The sequence below is a fragment of the Barbatula barbatula genome (assembly GCF_947034865.1).
Source record: "Barbatula barbatula genome assembly, chromosome: 21".
NCBI classification, from domain to species: domain Eukaryota; kingdom Metazoa; phylum Chordata; class Actinopteri; order Cypriniformes; family Nemacheilidae; genus Barbatula; species Barbatula barbatula.
The window spans coordinates 6,214,373-6,231,490 of record NC_136784.1 but is presented as its reverse complement, the minus strand read 5'-3'; the positions used below and the strand labels follow the sequence as shown (position 1 = coordinate 6,231,490).

The 17,118-nt window shown below is 38.2% G+C and overlaps 1 protein-coding gene across 2 annotated transcripts; it reads right to left on the bottom strand.

Moving 5' to 3' along the window:
* Nucleotides 1-1,180: 1,180 nt before the first annotated feature.
* On the bottom strand, nucleotides 1,181-16,592 carry cspg5b (chondroitin sulfate proteoglycan 5b). Of its 2 annotated transcripts, XM_079485367.1 has the most exons (7): nucleotides 15,850-16,335; nucleotides 10,043-10,862; nucleotides 6,858-7,046; nucleotides 5,839-5,914; nucleotides 5,303-5,359; nucleotides 3,765-3,896; nucleotides 1,181-1,882 (listed from the first exon to the last, which is right to left on the bottom strand). In XM_079485367.1, exons 1-7 carry the CDS (start codon nucleotides 15,944-15,946, stop codon nucleotides 1,592-1,594), a joined length of 1,662 nt encoding a protein of 553 aa, XP_079341493.1. In that variant the 5' UTR covers nucleotides 15,947-16,335; the 3' UTR covers nucleotides 1,181-1,591. The 2 variants fall into 2 exon arrangements, with proteins under 2 accessions (XP_079341493.1, XP_079341494.1); XM_079485368.1 differs by lacking the exon at nucleotides 5,303-5,359 and having other exon boundaries at nucleotides 15,850-16,592.
* Between the last annotated feature and the right edge of the window lie 526 nt (nucleotides 16,593-17,118).

Here is a 17,118-nt window from a genome sequence, read left to right as displayed (position 1 = left end):
CAAGAACATTGAGTGGAATGTTCTGTATTGACATCAGTTTGCTCAGTCTGATGGTCTCGTTTCTCTCAGCTTGATTTAACAATGTTCCCAAAGGGTATATACAGTACTTACAATTAAAGTATTTTTTATATAAGTTAAAGCATTAGCTAACATCAACTAACAATGAACAATACTTCCAAGATTATAACATTTCAGCATTCACAAATACATTATAAAAATTGAAAATGGTTCAATGCACCATGAACATTCAGTATATTGACATTAATAACTAATAATAATAAAAAGTAATTAATGCTGAAAACTATATTTCTCATAGTTAGTTCATGTTGGCTAACGCATTTACTAATCTTAACAAAGCAACGCCATTGTCATAAGTGTATGGAGTTAATATGGCAATATCGCAAATTTGCTTTCATTAGATCTACAAAGTAGATTTCTAAATCTTTATTAATTTAACATTTTTGATTTAGGCCTATTCAATGTATACCTTTTCAATAATTCTCAAATAATATTTTAGATGTAAATGAATGAAATCCACAAATTTGCTCATTAAACTCCACTGTACTGAAGTGTGCTAAATATTTGCCAACGTTGATTTACGTCATGCACCACTGCCCTTATAGGCTACAACCATATGATAGCACTGTTTGTGTAGCGGTGATGTGCCACTCTCTTAAACTGTATTAAAGAGGTCAGAGGGAGGAGCAATGAAATATATTACAAAGGCCACGATGTGCATAATGGGTGTTGACTGGAATATAGTATTGACTATATTGACAAATGCTATGTGTTATTGCAAACCTGAAAATAGCAAACTATGTCTGTGTGTGGGAATACATTTCTGCTGCTATTTTGAAATAATTGTATCTGAATAATGAGCTAAAGAGTTTTTGGATTCTCCACAAAGACACCCATTCTTCTATATCAGTAGTCTGTACACGCCACCCTTCGCTTTTGATTCTCTTTGATGAAGTGAGTGCTGGGAGACTGACCCAGTTTTCCTTTTTAAGATGGTTTTAGCTTGAATAGAATGCCACTCGGAGCATTGGAGTGTTTTGTAGATGCTTGGAGAAAATGGCATTATCATATACTATTTGATCTTTAAAATGTGAAATGTTTCTGTACAGATGAGGACATCATGTTTTTGTTTTGTGTTGATCTAAAGAATCAACAATAATTTCAGAACAATTCTAAAGTTTTTTATTCCAAGTGAAAGTATTAATGTAACGTTAAAAACACAAAAAAGCACTTTGTTATTAACAAATGTTATCAAGTTGTTTGTTTACCCTGAACATATATACAGGTTCATTTCTGTGAATGCATGACAGTAACAAAATACATAAACTCAAAACACGACTCTTGCGTTTGGAATTCCAAAACAATTCTTTTTCCTTTTCTTTTTTTTTTGATATTTACTTTAAACCTTCAAAGTTTCTTGATCTACTTAAATCATGCAAATCATTATTGGTGTTTTAGCACCAATGTCTCTTAAAATCGTTGTGTTCAACTCATAGATGTGAATGCAGTATTTTCAAATCAAGTGTTTTTTCAAACAATTTCATCTCAGTCACTGTTGAAAGCTTCCACTATATTAAGGTGTGTAGGCTGTACCCAGATGAGGACTGGAAGAGCCGGAGAGAACCCCTGGCAGGGAGCGTGTGCTGATGGGGCTGTAGCCGGGCTCAGAGCTGCGTCTGGGGCAGATATGGGACAGAGGCCTTGGCTGCCCTGACCTGCCTGGAGCGCGACGCGACACGGGGGACTTTTTAGGGGACTTGGGGAGTTTGTAGAGGAAGACATTGTACTGGAGTGGGCAGCTTGTCTCAGGGTGCATTTTAGCTTCTTTGGGAAGGAGCAACTCTAAGTCGATGGTCACGCCACCCTGGACACAAAGGCACAGATACAAAGTACACAGAGGCGTGGTAACACAACACCGGTACGAACGTATGAACATTTGAAAGGACCACACAAAACGTAAACATAATTTCACAAAAACAACACAAACATATAAGCAAACCCAAACAAACAAAAACACAAAGAAAAACAAAGCAAATTAATTATGATTATAATTTGCATATAAAAGGACAACAATGGCATAACAGTAAAATGAAGAAACTAAAACCTTAAACTATTATTTTCAGTAATCTTTACTTTAGATGTCCATTTTAGTCTTAATATCAGACCAGCACAAGCTATACCTGAGTAAAGAAGTGGAAAGTCCTTTATACATCACTTCAACTCCATATTGGGTAGAAAGTGTGCTTAAACAATTACACATATCAGGTAGAACAAGTGTTGTGTATATAGTATAAGTAGTTGTTTCTAAAGAAGAGCCTCAAATGTATTATCAAGCACCAATGACCAAAGCTCTGCCCGAAATCCTTAAAGCTAGTATATGAAATAATAAACACTAACAATATTGACAAAGTCTAGCAATGTTGAGCAAAGGATGCTTAGTCTAAATCTGGACTAAAGGCAGCCTATAGTAATATTTTGAAGCAGTATTATAATGGTGAAATGTGCAGTACACTGTAAAGTATTTATGTAGAAATTACAGTATTATTGGCATCGGTTTGCCAGTAACTTACTGTAGATTTAATTTATGTAACTTAATGGCAATGGTTTGTTCAAAGATAAATGCTCATTAAACACTAACAAGTCTTTATCCTTACAGAAAAAAACTATAAATAACAGCCTCGTGCAAAGCATTCTGGGAACCAAAATGAGAAAAAAACAGAAAAGGGTTTATGTTGATTTTTGGATCCCAGAATGCTTTGCATGAGGCTTTTATTTTATAGTTTTTTATATGTGAAGATAAAGACTATGTTCTATGTTGTTAATGTTCATTTATCTTTGAACAAACTGTTGCCAATAAATTTGATAAATATAAATCTACAGTAAGTTACTGACAACTAGCTGCAAAAATGTTTACGCTGTATGATTAGCGATACCTCTGAAATGCTAAAGCCATGCACACGAGCAAAGCAGGAACGTGAGAAGCGGGAGCACATACAGGAAGAATAGAGCTCAGGAATACAATGGCACTCGATTGTGTACTGATAAAACAAACTGATTTTATTCTCAGTTTATCTCAGCAACAAATAAAGTACAAAACCAAAAAAATGTCAATACATAAAAATTAGACATCAATTAATTTTAAGACACATAAGCTTTAAACTTTAAAATACTGCTTGTTTACAGTATCAAACATATATTCAGACATACTCACTGAATAAGTCACCAAACATCGACAAATCTCAGAATTTTTTTTCTAATGTCATCTAAATAGCCATGTTATTTCCATAAAAACATTTTATTTCTTTAAAACAGAAGAACACCAATGCATGCTGATTCAGAGTAAGGCAGGACAGACAGGAAGTCAGAAGGTGTCACAAAGGTTGAAACCTTTGGGTCAGGGTGAAGCGTTACATAGCTTGATGTGACTTTGCGGTACATACGGTAGCATAACAAAGCTTGACATGATGTAGAGGGTGACAGCAAGCTAGGACGAGGTGAAGGTGACAATGCGTACGGTGTTTGCATTATTACGCTGGCAATCAGGAGCAAGTTAGCATGCTAGTTCAGAGCTTCATCTGTGTTTTGAAGTCACACAGATGGGTGCAAGGTAGAGCGCTATGTTGATGTGTGAGTTTTTGGCCCATTGGGGAATTTTAATACGTAGAGGGGATGTCAGTATGGGCCAGCGTGTGCCAGCGTGTGGCAGCAGGGCGGTACTACAGGTTCATGTTTCTCAATGAGTTTACCTCCTCTGCGTTGTCTTCACCGGCTGCCTTGTTGTTTTCGTGGTTTGGTGTGAGCGAGTTCTCAATGTTCAGAGGCTCGTCCTCTTCAGGGGGACATTTGGGACAATCGGGCTCTTCCTTGGCGGTGTCGGCCTGTGACAGATACACACAGAGACGAGCAATGATTATGTTGTGCAAACATTTTCACTCTATCAAACCCTTTGGGTCCCTGGTATTTATATCAGGCTAAGGGATCCAAGTAGCCAGGTAAGACCAGCTGTGTAACTAAAGGCACAATCCGGCCTATAATACGACAAGTTATCCTTCATCTATGGTATAATACAAATGCAACTTGGCCAAAAGCATCATCTTGAGTGAATGGATCACAATGCATTTTCAAGTCACCGCTGTATCTCTGTCCACTTGTGATCAGGTTGCCAGATGTAAAAAACAGATGTAAACAGAGCCTTGAGGATCATAAAGTGAACAAGGAAAACAGAGCATCCTTGTTGTCTGGAGAGGATGAGCTGACTGCACGGGTCTGGATTTGTTTTTTAATCTACAACTGAATGGAAATGTTGAACAGAACAGAAGGTTCCACAACCTTATCTAAAGTATTTAGGCTAAACCTGAAACACTATAAGCATATATATTTTTAATTCAACGTTTACCCTTATCACTGCTTTTGAACTAATTCTAGGTATAGAGATACAAGCGTGACCCAAACTTAAAATCTGTTAAGTAGTGTAGTGTGTTTAATGTAATTTCATATGCAATCAAATATTCATAAGTATATTAATATCAATTGTTATATTATAATCAATCACAAATCGTCGATAAGCACATGTTTGGGAACTTGCTACCCGTTATATCCCTTCACGAAACACAAAACTAGTGATTGTAAATGGGAGAAGAAGAAATTATTATTTATTTACACTAAAAAAAACTGCATATGTATTAACAAAAAAAAAGTTTAATAACATCCCTCTGACTTGGTTTGAGTTGTTGAAGGAACAGCTCACCAAAATATGAAAATTCTCTAGGAGACATTTATTAACCCACTGAAGTCATTTACTTTAATGATGCTTGTATATGTGTTTTTATATAAAATTGTTTGTGTTCAGCTTAAGAAAGGAAGTCATCTGAGATGTCATGAGGGTTAGTAAATTGTGAAAGAATGTTATTTTTGCGTGAACTGTGGCTTTATTTGTAGACTCTAATGCTACAAAAATCAAACATTGGCTCCTCGATGTGTTAGTGCTTTGGATAGTGTGGAGATTCAAAGCAGATAAACAGTTGTATTAGAAAAATATTTCCTAGCACAATGTACAGTAGATAATAAAAATATTTTACTTAGAATGAGGAAGCTTTGAGATTTTAAGACAAAGAGCACTGAAGTATTAAATCTAATGCTTTGATGGTCATGAATGATTGTTTAGAGGATATAAGCTCAAGAAGAGGAAAAGATGCACAAGCTACAAAACGCCTCAAGCATTTTATTATCAGCAGAGCATGAAAGGAAACTCACTGAGAAGAGGTCAGTTTTTGGATCATCTTACCTCACAGCCGCAATCCTCTTTGGGTTTATATTCCCACGTATATCTGCTCATGGTTTTCTAAGGAGTGGGGTGGCGAGAAAGGATTATTCTACTAACACCTCATGAAAAAAGAGCTCTGATGGGTGTTTCATGATTTAATTCATGTTTGACATATCTAAACACCCGATTGGTCAGATAATATTGCATTGATTACCAACTGGACAAACTGCAATATGTTAAACAAAAACTCTCAAATACAGTAAGTCAGTTATCACAATGCATCATGTAGTCTGCAGTACCTCACATGGCCTCATAAAATAGGGCACATGTGAGTCAAGGAAAGAAAAGTGTTGAAGAGGCGGATGTATCTGTTACTTGTCTAATGTTAATGATGAAGAGGGACAATGAGAGGAACCCACACCATGATTCACACGCATGCTCAGTGGAGAACAGCGGGAAAGAGAGGAAAGGACCGTTACCTGACACATAACGTTATCATAATAAGCCAAAGCACTGGCTTGGTGGAGATTAGTTGAGGTGTCACACAGTTTCCTTACATTTGCCTGAGAGTTTTCAGGAACGGTGCACAGCGAGAAGTTATCCACAGGATGCTCCGACTGTGGCCGGCTCTTACTGCAAGACAGAAAAAATAAATAAACTCAAGTTTAAATTGTAGTTTAGGTCATAATTCATTTAAAGGGGTGTTTCATGCCTTCTGACTTATTTACAATCTTAAACGTGCCGTCTTCTCTTGTTTGACATGGTCAACTTGTCAAAAAACGAGTTGGACATATGACGTAGTATTTTCTGTGCTTGATAGCCTTCGTATAGGTTTCTGAAAGTTTTTTTCGAACATGAAAATCCGTTTATTGGGCCCTTATTGGGCACTTTTCCGGGAAAAGCATGCCCATGGCAAGGCGAAATAAAAAACATGATGACATCTTAACCCTGTGTCAGCCCCCATAGTGCTTCCAAAGGAGCCAATTTGCGACCTTGCCACTAGATGCCACTAAATTTCATACACTGGACCTTTAAAATGTATACGTCATCACCATGTGAGCTATGTAAAAGGTATATAAAATAAACACCATCATCGCCATATTTTATCATAGTAAGATAACCGTCCGGTTGTCTCATCAGTGCTACTCAGCTTTGAAAAGGTACTACCACTTCCTTTTGTTGTGGTAACAAGGAATGAAATCTCTTTTTCAATCCGCTTCCTTCCCTTGATATCCATCCTCTCCTTTTCCTCTCTTCTCCTGACAACTTGGGCTGTTTAAATGCTTTTGGCTGCACAGTATATAGGTCACCTTACACACTTTGTAAGATTGGCCTACTTTTGGGAAATGAATGATATCATTGCGATGAAAGCCAATGTTAACACTTAACTGTACTCTTCAACGATGTGTGGGAATGCTAAAAGGTTTTTAGGTTTTCAATAGTATATAAGCATCCAACATCTGTGGATATAAGCATCTGCCAAATGCATGTAATGTTATGTAATATCACATCAGAGATGAAGTCACTCATTTTAAAATGAACTGCGGTTGCCTCCTTGTGTCACGTGGAGATTCACCTGCGCTTACGAAGTCTTCTGTTTTCAGTCTTGAGGAGGTACAGCTTCTTGGAGAAGAAGACGATGACCATGAAAAGAACGAGCAACATGATGGTGGCCCCGCCCACTGCTATACACATCACTTGGAAGTCTGAGATGGTGGACTCGCACCTGGAACCCTTGTTCCAAATAAACTCCTGGACATTACATCTACAAAGAGGAAAATAGATAGGAGGTTTACAACACTGACCAAAACCCCAACAGTTTCTTTCATATCTGTCTTAAAGATTTAAGAAAATTAAAAAACATATTCATTCTTGAAGAGCTCTTTTATTTTCTGAAAAAAATATACTGTATTCGTGACAAACATAAGAAAAATTGTCTGTGCGAAGAGAAAGCAATAGAGATTACTTGTATCGAGTCGAGTCTTACAGTATGTTTATACAAGGGACCGGTTGAATTAATGTGCTGTCTAATACTGTTTGTGATATTTTTTCTGACATCCAAACAAGCTGGCCATGACACAAACATCTCTGCCGAGATGAAAGAGCGAGAGAGATAAATGCTATGGAAAGATGCCGGTATCCTTGTACACGAGGACAGTTGGTGTGCGAGAGCGTGGCCGGTTGACCCATTTATCAATAGAAGGATTTTTCTGCAAGGTTGTTCTCTCAGAGACCTTATGAGCGGTGACTGATCCTACTTCACAGCACAGATGGTCCAGTCAAGGACATGTGTCTATTCCATTGAGAATAAAGCACCTGAGCTGTGATCCGAATAAAGTTTACAGCTCCAAAATGAACGTTGTATACGCTGATTAATAAATCAGAAGTGCATGCATGCATTGTTATATTTAATGTTTAAGAAATGTTAAATTAAACTACATAGTTACGTTTTCTCAAGAATGTGTTGTCACGTGTTTCAGAAGTGGTTGATGTTTTTTAGAGTGTTCTTGGTTGTTAATAGGTAGTCGTATTTTGTTCCCTGAATGGCTTAGGTCTGTTTGTCGGATTTTTGATCTAGTATTATCAAATCTAGTATCTAGTATTAAGTTTAATCCTTATTTCTCTCAATGAAAGTATCAAAAATGAACCATGTTGTTTAATAATCACTAGTAATATTCGCAAAGAAATGAATATATATACTTATACACACAGTATTCCCCAAAGCTAGAGTGCGTGTGCATGTGTATATGTTAAACAACTAAAGCCCCGGGTTCAACTTGCTGGTATGGGCCTGTCATGTGTATTATGATACTTTTTTATTTGTGTATAGTCAAACCTCATGACTACAGAATGGCATGTTATGTGTGTTCTTCTTTATAAATTATAAAAAAAGATCTTCCAAAATGTACTAATAAAAGGTCAACTTCAAATCCACACGAAGGCAATCTGACTTAGCATTAACAACTTTCAACATGGCAGTGCACTTTTGTGTTCGAGGGCTAATAGTAGAGTAGAGAGTTACTAATAGGGTCAATGTTGTGAAAAAAATTCAGTGCTTATAACTTATAACTAATGGATAATAAAAACTGCTATGGTTTAAAGATTTGATTTGTGTGGCAGGGTGTATTTTTATGCAAAGGTCAATTTGTGGGGCATGATTCCCAACCAGTAGCTTACACCAAATGAATGTGTTGTAAAAACAATTCAACTGAGTTTCACATCGACCTCTTCTTAAGGCTAGAGAGTAAGCGTGGCCTACATACAAAGCAATCATTTTCTGTGCCATATTGATTTGCCTTTAGCGCGCATGCACACATACACACATGCACACAAACCCACACACACGTCTGGTTTATTATGTCCGTGGGGACAGTCCATAGGCGTAATGATTTTTATACTGTATATTGTATCCCCTATCCCTAAACCTAAAGATCATAGAAAAGTTTTAGCATTTTTAGATTTTCAAAACATATAATTCCGTAAGCTTCATAAGCTTTTTTTCCCATGGGGACCTCAATTTTGGTGACACGAGTCCCCATGAGTTGGTGTGTATTCTGGTTTAGGTCCCCGCTTGTTTAAAAACAAGCCCACATACACACACAGATCTGGGCTTTGACCCAAATCCCTTAAAGCAAATGTTTAAAAGGGGTCAGTGTGGGTCTCAGAGTAGAGTAGCATTGTGGCAGAGGAGTTTGGATTTGTTAAAAGCCACCAAGCCACAATCACACAGGCCTAGAGTACAATAGTTTGGAGTGTTTTGAATATATTGGGAATGAGATAAAATGCGATTGCATTTTGATAAAGGTTTACATAGATTCGACACTACACATGCTGGGTGTAGCATGTTGAAGGCAGTGATCACTTACGTTCATTTTCCTGGCTCTTTTATGCACCACTATGTCACCATAACCTTGTCCCAACCTTAAAGTCACCATGAAATCAAATAGGAAAATTGTGTTTTACACAGTTTTGCAGTGATTATTATAAATGATATATCCGTGCACAACATTTTTATTTTATTCGTCTGCACTTGTAATCTTTAATCAAAGACTCCTCACCACATGACGTAGGCAAAACAAAAGAGGTAGGACTATACTGGTTGTCCAATGGTCAGGCATTTTTAGCCCTCCCCTCCAGGTCCAATTTACAACAAACCAAGAAAGAAGGGAAGGGCAAAATAAAGCCCCGCCGTTTCACTTATATATACGTCATGATACGGAAAAGAAGTCAATCGCAACTTCCGTTTCATGGTGCCTTAAGTTTGTTTTAGGAAACCAGCAGCAACTATAACAAAGCCTGGACACAATTTGTATAGGTCGAATTCTGTATTATAATTTTATTATTCATAAAACCAATAAATGTATGTAGTTAAATGTTTGACTGACCTGTTTAGACCCTTGCACATTTACAACTTGGCCTAGTTGCAGGGTATTTGAGGGCACTACTATAGCCCAGACGTCTTCAAATGATGCTCAATCTGTTTTCATCCATAACATTTGATGTTCGAAGACATCTGAGACAAGCACTAAGCTTCTCTTCAAAATGTGAAACAAACATAATCCCACACCATGAACAGATGCACACCGATCATACATGAAAATAACCGAACTTCATCTTCAAACTCATTTTGACTGTTTGATCGGATTCAGATGCTGACAAAAACGTTGGAGGGCTTTTTTAAAAGTTGTTATATAATTTTAGGTTTGTGTATATTTGTATAGGTGCGTGTTAATCGGATACATGAGAATGTGTGCATCTTACCGGCAAAAAGCGCCAATACCGTCAATCACGTAACATTGGCCTCCATTGAAACAGTAACCGGTGATGACCGTACATGCCGGGAGACATGTTTCATTTATACGCAGAAATCCAGGAAGACAAGCCAATTTGTAACCATCTCTGGAACCTGTTGGGTCAGAAACCCCAGATCCGCCATCTTCAACTCCAAAAGATTTTTTGTTAGAAGGAACAGCGCTAGCAACAAAAGGCCAATTTTCGTCTTCCATATCTGGCGGTGTTGGTTGGCTTTCATCTGGGTAAACTTCAGTGGGGGTGTAGTCAGGTGCCAGATAATCATAAAAATCTGAAAGAGTCCAGGACGTTTGATCTCCTCCCTGGAGCTTCTGAACCCAAGGATGATCGTTGCTGATATGATGAGGAGGAGGAGGGCTGTAAAAACTGACCGTAAAAGTTTCTTCTGGTGGGGAATGGGTGGATTCATATGGAGTCCGGTCAACATCCAGCAACGTCCCATCTGCTTGTAGTATCTCACTCTTCCAGCGTGGGGCATGGTTCTCGGTGCTCTCTTCAATAAAATCCTCTTGGGACAGGCCTCGGGTCTGGGGGAGTTTGGCAGCCATGCCACCTGCCGTCAGATCCATTAGGTGTTGTCGCTTGGATGATTCAACATTGGTTGTGGTCGCGGTTTCAAAACTTCTGCCTGACTCCTCCCCAGCTCGTGGTTTTCGAAAGTGAACGTGGGTGATAGGTGTGGCCTCACCAGGAAGTGCAGTCATAAGCCCCACCCCATTTAACTTAGAGGAGTTAGTGCGTAGAGTAGAGTTGGAGATGAATGAACTTTCTGAAAAATCATAAATAAATGTTAGTAAAAACTTTACACATTAAACTATTATTCAGGAAGTAGTCTGGTCGGTTGTACAGTTGGAGCTGACCAGTCAGGTTCAAGTATTCCAGAGAACTTAATACAAAGCAAAGATCACAATATAATGTGCTTAAAGGGATAGTTTGCCCAAATATTTAAATCATGTCATTATTTATTCACCCTCATGTCGTTCAAAACCTGTTTTTGACTCTTTCATATGTGGAACACAAAAGAAGATATTTTGAGAAATAACTGTGGTTTTGTATACATTCAATGAAAGTCCAAGGGGACCAATTCAAAATATCTTATTTATGTTCTGCATAAGAAAGTCATGCGTTTGGAAATTTTCTAATTTTCATTTCATCACTTTACTGCTTCAGTGCATCCTCTATTAGAGTTTCACATCTGCATACTGCAATTACATGACTCTAACAGATGTGAGCACACAAAGCCCTTGAAGCAATTGGCAAAGACACATTGAGCTCAGACAGCTGGAAACAAGCAGTACAGCAATTCACAGTCCACAATTTTTAATACATTAAACCATTATTTCATACAATTTCACATACTTAAATATGACACATTCCTGATGCTGCAATGTATGTTCTTACTAAATATTTGCACTGCATTTATAGCCATACAGAATAAAGCAAACAAAAGACAAATACTATACCCCGAAGACAACATACAAACACATATCTGCTTAATTATACACTGCTGTGTGAGAGGACCCAGATTTCTTTTCAAAGCAGCTTGTTGTAGCTGGATTAGGAGCTCTGATTTACTAATGTACCCCCTTCAACCTGAGCCAGAACTGGGATTCAGATTAGGATTAAGAGCTGTATGTTGTGACTCGCAACGGTCAATCTGGAAAGCACGAGTGAGCGGCAAGTAAGAAAAGCTCTCATAGACTCACACGTAAAGTAACGGGGAATTCCTTTGTAGCATTACACATCTCAACATCTCGCTGACCTAATTTGTTGTCGTTTGGGAGTAGGCTGATGTTGTCAAATCTAAGGAGTTTTATGCAGTCATCCTCAAACATTACACATGGGATTATACACGTATATACAAAGATAATAGAGCCTCTATTGTTTAATCCGACTAACATTAAATGTAGAAAACTGAAAGTGTATGCCAAAAAGAAAACAAGAATGAGGAATATAAACAGTGATGTCCAGGGAGCATGTTTGTAAGATATTTGCTTAAAATGCCACCTTAGGTTAGATTAAACCATAAAAAAATATGTCGTGTATAGTACAAAGTGGACAAATTAACTTTAGATTAGATTAGATTCAACTTTATTGTCATTACACATATACAAGTACAGTGTAACGAAATGTAGTTAAGGTATTTAAGGTATTTATTGGACAATTTTTGGGGGGGGAAGCCAAACCAAAGCATTTCAACGAATTTGGGTTTTATTATTATACAAAGAAACCATAAAAAAGCAATAAAGCAAATTGACTAAAATATTGTCTGCTATTATTATTTCTTGATCCTCTATTGTATGAATATTTTGGAGTCATTCGTCTGGCCTGTGTCTTCATATATTTGCACATTTGTTTCTCAAATTCTTCTCAAACCCGAGCGTCAGTTTATACCCCAAACACACCAATGCAACAAGAATACCTTTTAATATATCTTTAAGAATATTTTTGAATAATATTTCAAAACTGTCCAAAGCTGGAGATCACTTTTTGTCACTACTGTATGTTTTGAGCAAATTATTTTCATCTTCAAAGCTGCAATCCATACCACTCTATTGCATGTTTGTTTGAAACATGAAATTGCAGGTTACTTTACAAACTATTCTATATATCACAATTCCTACGAAATCTGACCTGGCAGCTATAATTATAAATCATTTTATTAGATTACCATTGTAATTCGGGTTAAGGTAAGGAGAGTTTTGAACACTTGCTCCATAACTGTTTATTGTTTATTTTCAAACCAAAAGTTATGGATTGCATCTTGACTTTTTTGATTGACCGTGTGAAATTCAGTTTCCAAGGGGCATTCTTTGTGCAATTCCTCTACATTGAAAGAAATGCGACTCACATCCTTCCCTGACAGACAGTCTCACAGGCACAGTTGCCAAAAACCAATGTAAAGGAGCTGCCGTTTTGGAACATCTCAAAAGCAACACTGAACACAGAGCTCTTTGTCCTCTCCACTCCAATCATTTCCTCCATTTCTCTCATTCATTTATTCACACGATGCCCCGAGAAACAGAGATTGTTACGCATGCATGAATAATTTCTCATGCCATGTTCAAGCATACTATTAAGTTCTAATCTTAGATTCTCACCAGCATGACGTTTTAAACTACTGCAAAATTATCAGCAATTTTCATTTTGTCTTTTTAACATCTACAAAGCCACAGGCAGGGGAATAATGCTGAAAAAAATGCCAACAGAACAAGAGAGAATTAGAAAGAGGTAGAAGGGGTACCCTAGAAGAACTTTTTCATTTGGATACCTCTTCACAAAGGGGTCAACAGGGAGAAAAGAGAGGTCAGGGAAAGACGCAGGTGAAAGAAAAATAACACAAAAACACATCTATGCTGTTCTTAAACAAATGAGTGTGTTTCTCTTTCCGCTTTTCTAAAGACCAGCGCCAAAAGCCTTTGAGAGGGATTTCTGTTCTCTGTTTAGTAAGCATGTCACGGCGGCAGGGATGAGAGGGATAGCGGGGGAAAATGGGTGTAAGATTCAGAGCGAGAAAGAAATTCAGGGAGAGAAAAGCCTTCCAACTTTTTTCTCATGACCTCACCGGAGAGACATTTAAATCTGCAAAATAGTGTGTAAAAGTATGATGTCTTTTTCTCTCACTGTGCCCATGGCCTCTATTTACAATACATGCAAGTGCATTACTGGCTAGTTAACTGTGAACCAACTTGCCAAATATGACATAGTCAAACATAAATGGATCACGATGTGCAAAACTCTGAATGGTGCTGAGCTCTGTAGGTGCAGATCGGGTAGAGGCTGGAAAAGTTGTACAGACAATTCTTTCCTTTCCTTACATATAAACCTACCCAACATTTAACTCATTTGTGTTAGATTACTTACACACCTTAGAATACAACAGCTCTGCTGAATTTAATTCACACGCTGAGCCCATGTGGTTTGATAGAAATAGTACTGTGATACAGTTTAGCGGGGGAGCTGGCATGGTTGTCCAGGGCATCAGGGATGGGATGTAGGTGCACAGTAGTGTCGGTACAAAGCCAATTAGATAGAGAGATGCCAAACCTGTATTATGAACGGTTCCAACTTTATACCACACACGTGAAAAAGGCACTTCTGTACAGTTTCAGCAAAATCACAATGATCTGTACATACACTGCGGTATTACCTAGCAGTGCAGTTGCTCACCTAAAAATTATTATCTTGGTCTCTGACATGAATGTAAGAATGTTTCCTACTTATTCACACTGAATGATGTTTATTATAGTATGCCGGGGATGTTTATCTAAAATATTTTTATGTAATAGTGTGTGAAATTATAAAAAAGCTGTCAAATTATAAAAGCCCAAGTTATGTATCTTCAAGATTCAAACTACAAGTATTCTGAAAGTGTGCTTTGACTTCACAAAGACTGAAAACCAGCAAGGGTCTGGTTGTGCACACAGGTTGTGCAGATTCAAAAGTCTCCAGCAGCGTGGACAGCTCTAGTGTCAGCGTCCGGTAGGATAAATGCCGTCAGCCCTCACTGGGAGCTCCATACGGGCAGACTAGGCAGACGCTTGTTGATGCTAATGCTCATTGACAGTCTCCGCTGTTAGTAGAGCTCAGTGGCAGATGGCCTTCTCGGGCCGTGCATGGAAAATATCTAAGCAATACTAGAATGAAAGCACCTAAATGGCAGAAACCATACATTTTGAAAACCACAAAAGTCAGCTTATGTAGCACAATTCACAGTGTTACAGTACTTAAGTTTACATTAAACATTAAAGTCCTCTGCTAAGCAGTTTAAAAAAATCTATATATACACATACAAATGACAAACATTCATAAACAGTATATATATAGTATACTGTATATATGAATGTGTGCTAAATGTATTTACATTTTGTGAATGCATCCCACCTCCCTCTCAATGTGGAGGATGCGAGTCTGTTGCCATAGGAATGCAGCCAGGTCTTGGCAAAAACAACAAAGGAGAGTAACAGCCTTTTGTCACAGCATGTCCACCAAAGAAATTTCAGCTAGAGATGAAATTGTACTTCACTCATAGTAATGATTGTCTGTATGTATACAATGAATGCATATTCACAAACATTCCATATTTTGTTCCCTGAAAGACTTGAAAAGACAATTTATTGAACTTGTCCTGAGAAAACACAAAATGCCATGTTCAGGAACATTTAAATGAGAAAACTTACCTCATGGACTATACTTTCCTTTTTTTCTCAGATCTCTTAAAAATACAAATGAAAAAACCCAATCCACTGAGGCTTATGCCTGCTCAATACCGTTAATAATTCCAAAACACAGTCAGATCTGCATTACTGAAATGAGTCCTATGTAAAATGTTTGACTAAACAAGAGAACCCGCTGATGCTTTGAAGGCAAACACAAGCATAGGTAATATAATAATCTGCATGGTTTTATTGCTTCATTATTGAAGCAAAGGATATATATGTTTTCTCTCTTTTGCTTCTGGGATGAAGTGTGACCCAGACAAAATCTTGACATGTTGAGGTTTGGGTCACCCGGCTTGCTAAAGACCAGACCGGGATTATAAGGTCAGATCTCTTAATAAAGTCTGGCTGCATCCAGTTGTTAACTTGGCAAACAGTCTTTCAGCGTGCGTCTGTGATAGATTTAGCAAAATCTAGCCAACTTTAATCAGCATACATTTAACTTCATGCACTTGATCAAGAAACGTCCACATACGATTTATCTTTCACCCCAACTTTAAGATGAAGGGCAACCTTTAAATTATTGTATCGACTTACCATTAGCACACAAAGGTACGATGTAAACAAGCAGGACGCTGGACAGCACCATTGACTTCCAACCAGCCGAACACAACTGCGCGTGCCTGTAGTTCATCGTGACAAACTATCTTGAAAGATTGTGTAAACTAAACCAGGGGACCTTCTTCTTACGTCACAGTCATACGGGGAAGATTATAAAGAATTTGAGCAAGAATCCCGGGCAGATATATCTTTACAGAGCGAGCCGCTTCATGCCAACTTCGGATGTTGTTTTCAGCTTTCGCCGGAGTTGTTATTCCTCTTTGGTTGAGAATCAGGACACACCAAGGCATCCGCTATAGACCCATCATCTCTTATCATATCATCTCCAAGATGCAACAGATGACGTGGTGGGTTTTTTTAGGCAAGAGTCAATAAAAGTCGTATTACTCGCGCGCTTGCGGTATCTGCACTAATTCCAGCTGACGAACAATGTGCGCGGCGAGCGCGCTGTAAGTTTTGTGTGCCAGTTCATTCGCTGGCGATCAAAGTTATTTGCGCATGCGCCTAATAAGCGACAGCGTTTTTGTGATCGAACCATCCGTGTTTATAGTATACTTGAAAGTTCAGCAGTAAAGATACAGTAGTTTGTTTAAAAACGTCCTATTCGTTCCCAGCGGTTTATGGTGTACGGTTTCTGCTCAATCACATATTGCTTTTGAACTGAGCGTTTCTAAGACCAAAACAAAAGAGAGGAGCAGGCGGCTCCCCTGATCCTGAACAAAGCCTATGAAACTGGGTCACACACGGACTCTAAAGAGAGCAGCGCCTAACGTAACGTTACACATATAGCCGCTTTTGATTGTGTTTTTGCGGAGGGAGACTAACACTTAACCCAACTTTTAGGTGATGCAATTGCAACCGCGTATATTTTCAGTCAAAACAAGTAAAGTGATTTTAATCCGCAGATTCCGCACTATCGCATACTAGTCTACCCAAAGTGAAAATGCATGCTCCCGTTGTTCTTCCTAAACTGTATAAATTAATGATCACCTCCAAAAAGAATAAGTACCACAATAGGGGTCTGCTCACGTTCTCCAGAAATAAAAGGTGTGTTGGCTCAAGGTGGACCCGAGCGCGAGTCGGACTCGGTTCGTGTTCTCATCCCACAACCCCTTCCTCGCTCCCTACTTCCCTAGCTGTTATCACTCTCCTATAAAATAAATAACCAAAAACCATAAAATACTTGGGATCGAACCCTTTGCTGTAGCTCACATGACTTTTTTATGCGCCATCAAATGTCCCCAT

Bases quoted from the DNA above. Each gene is read 5' to 3' on its own strand.
- cspg5b (XM_079485367.1), bottom strand. From the start codon at position 15,946: ATGAACTACAGGCACGCGCAGTTGTGTTCGGCTGGTTGGAAGTCAATG. The intron at 5,915-6,857 runs GTGAATCTCCAC...TCTGTCTTGCAG, and splicing joins AGAAGACTTCGTAAGCGCAG to TAAGAGCCGGCCACAGTCGG. The intron at 3,897-5,302 runs GTAAGATGATCC...TATCTGTCACAG, and splicing joins AAGAGGATTGCGGCTGTGAG to GCCGACACCGCCAAGGAAGA.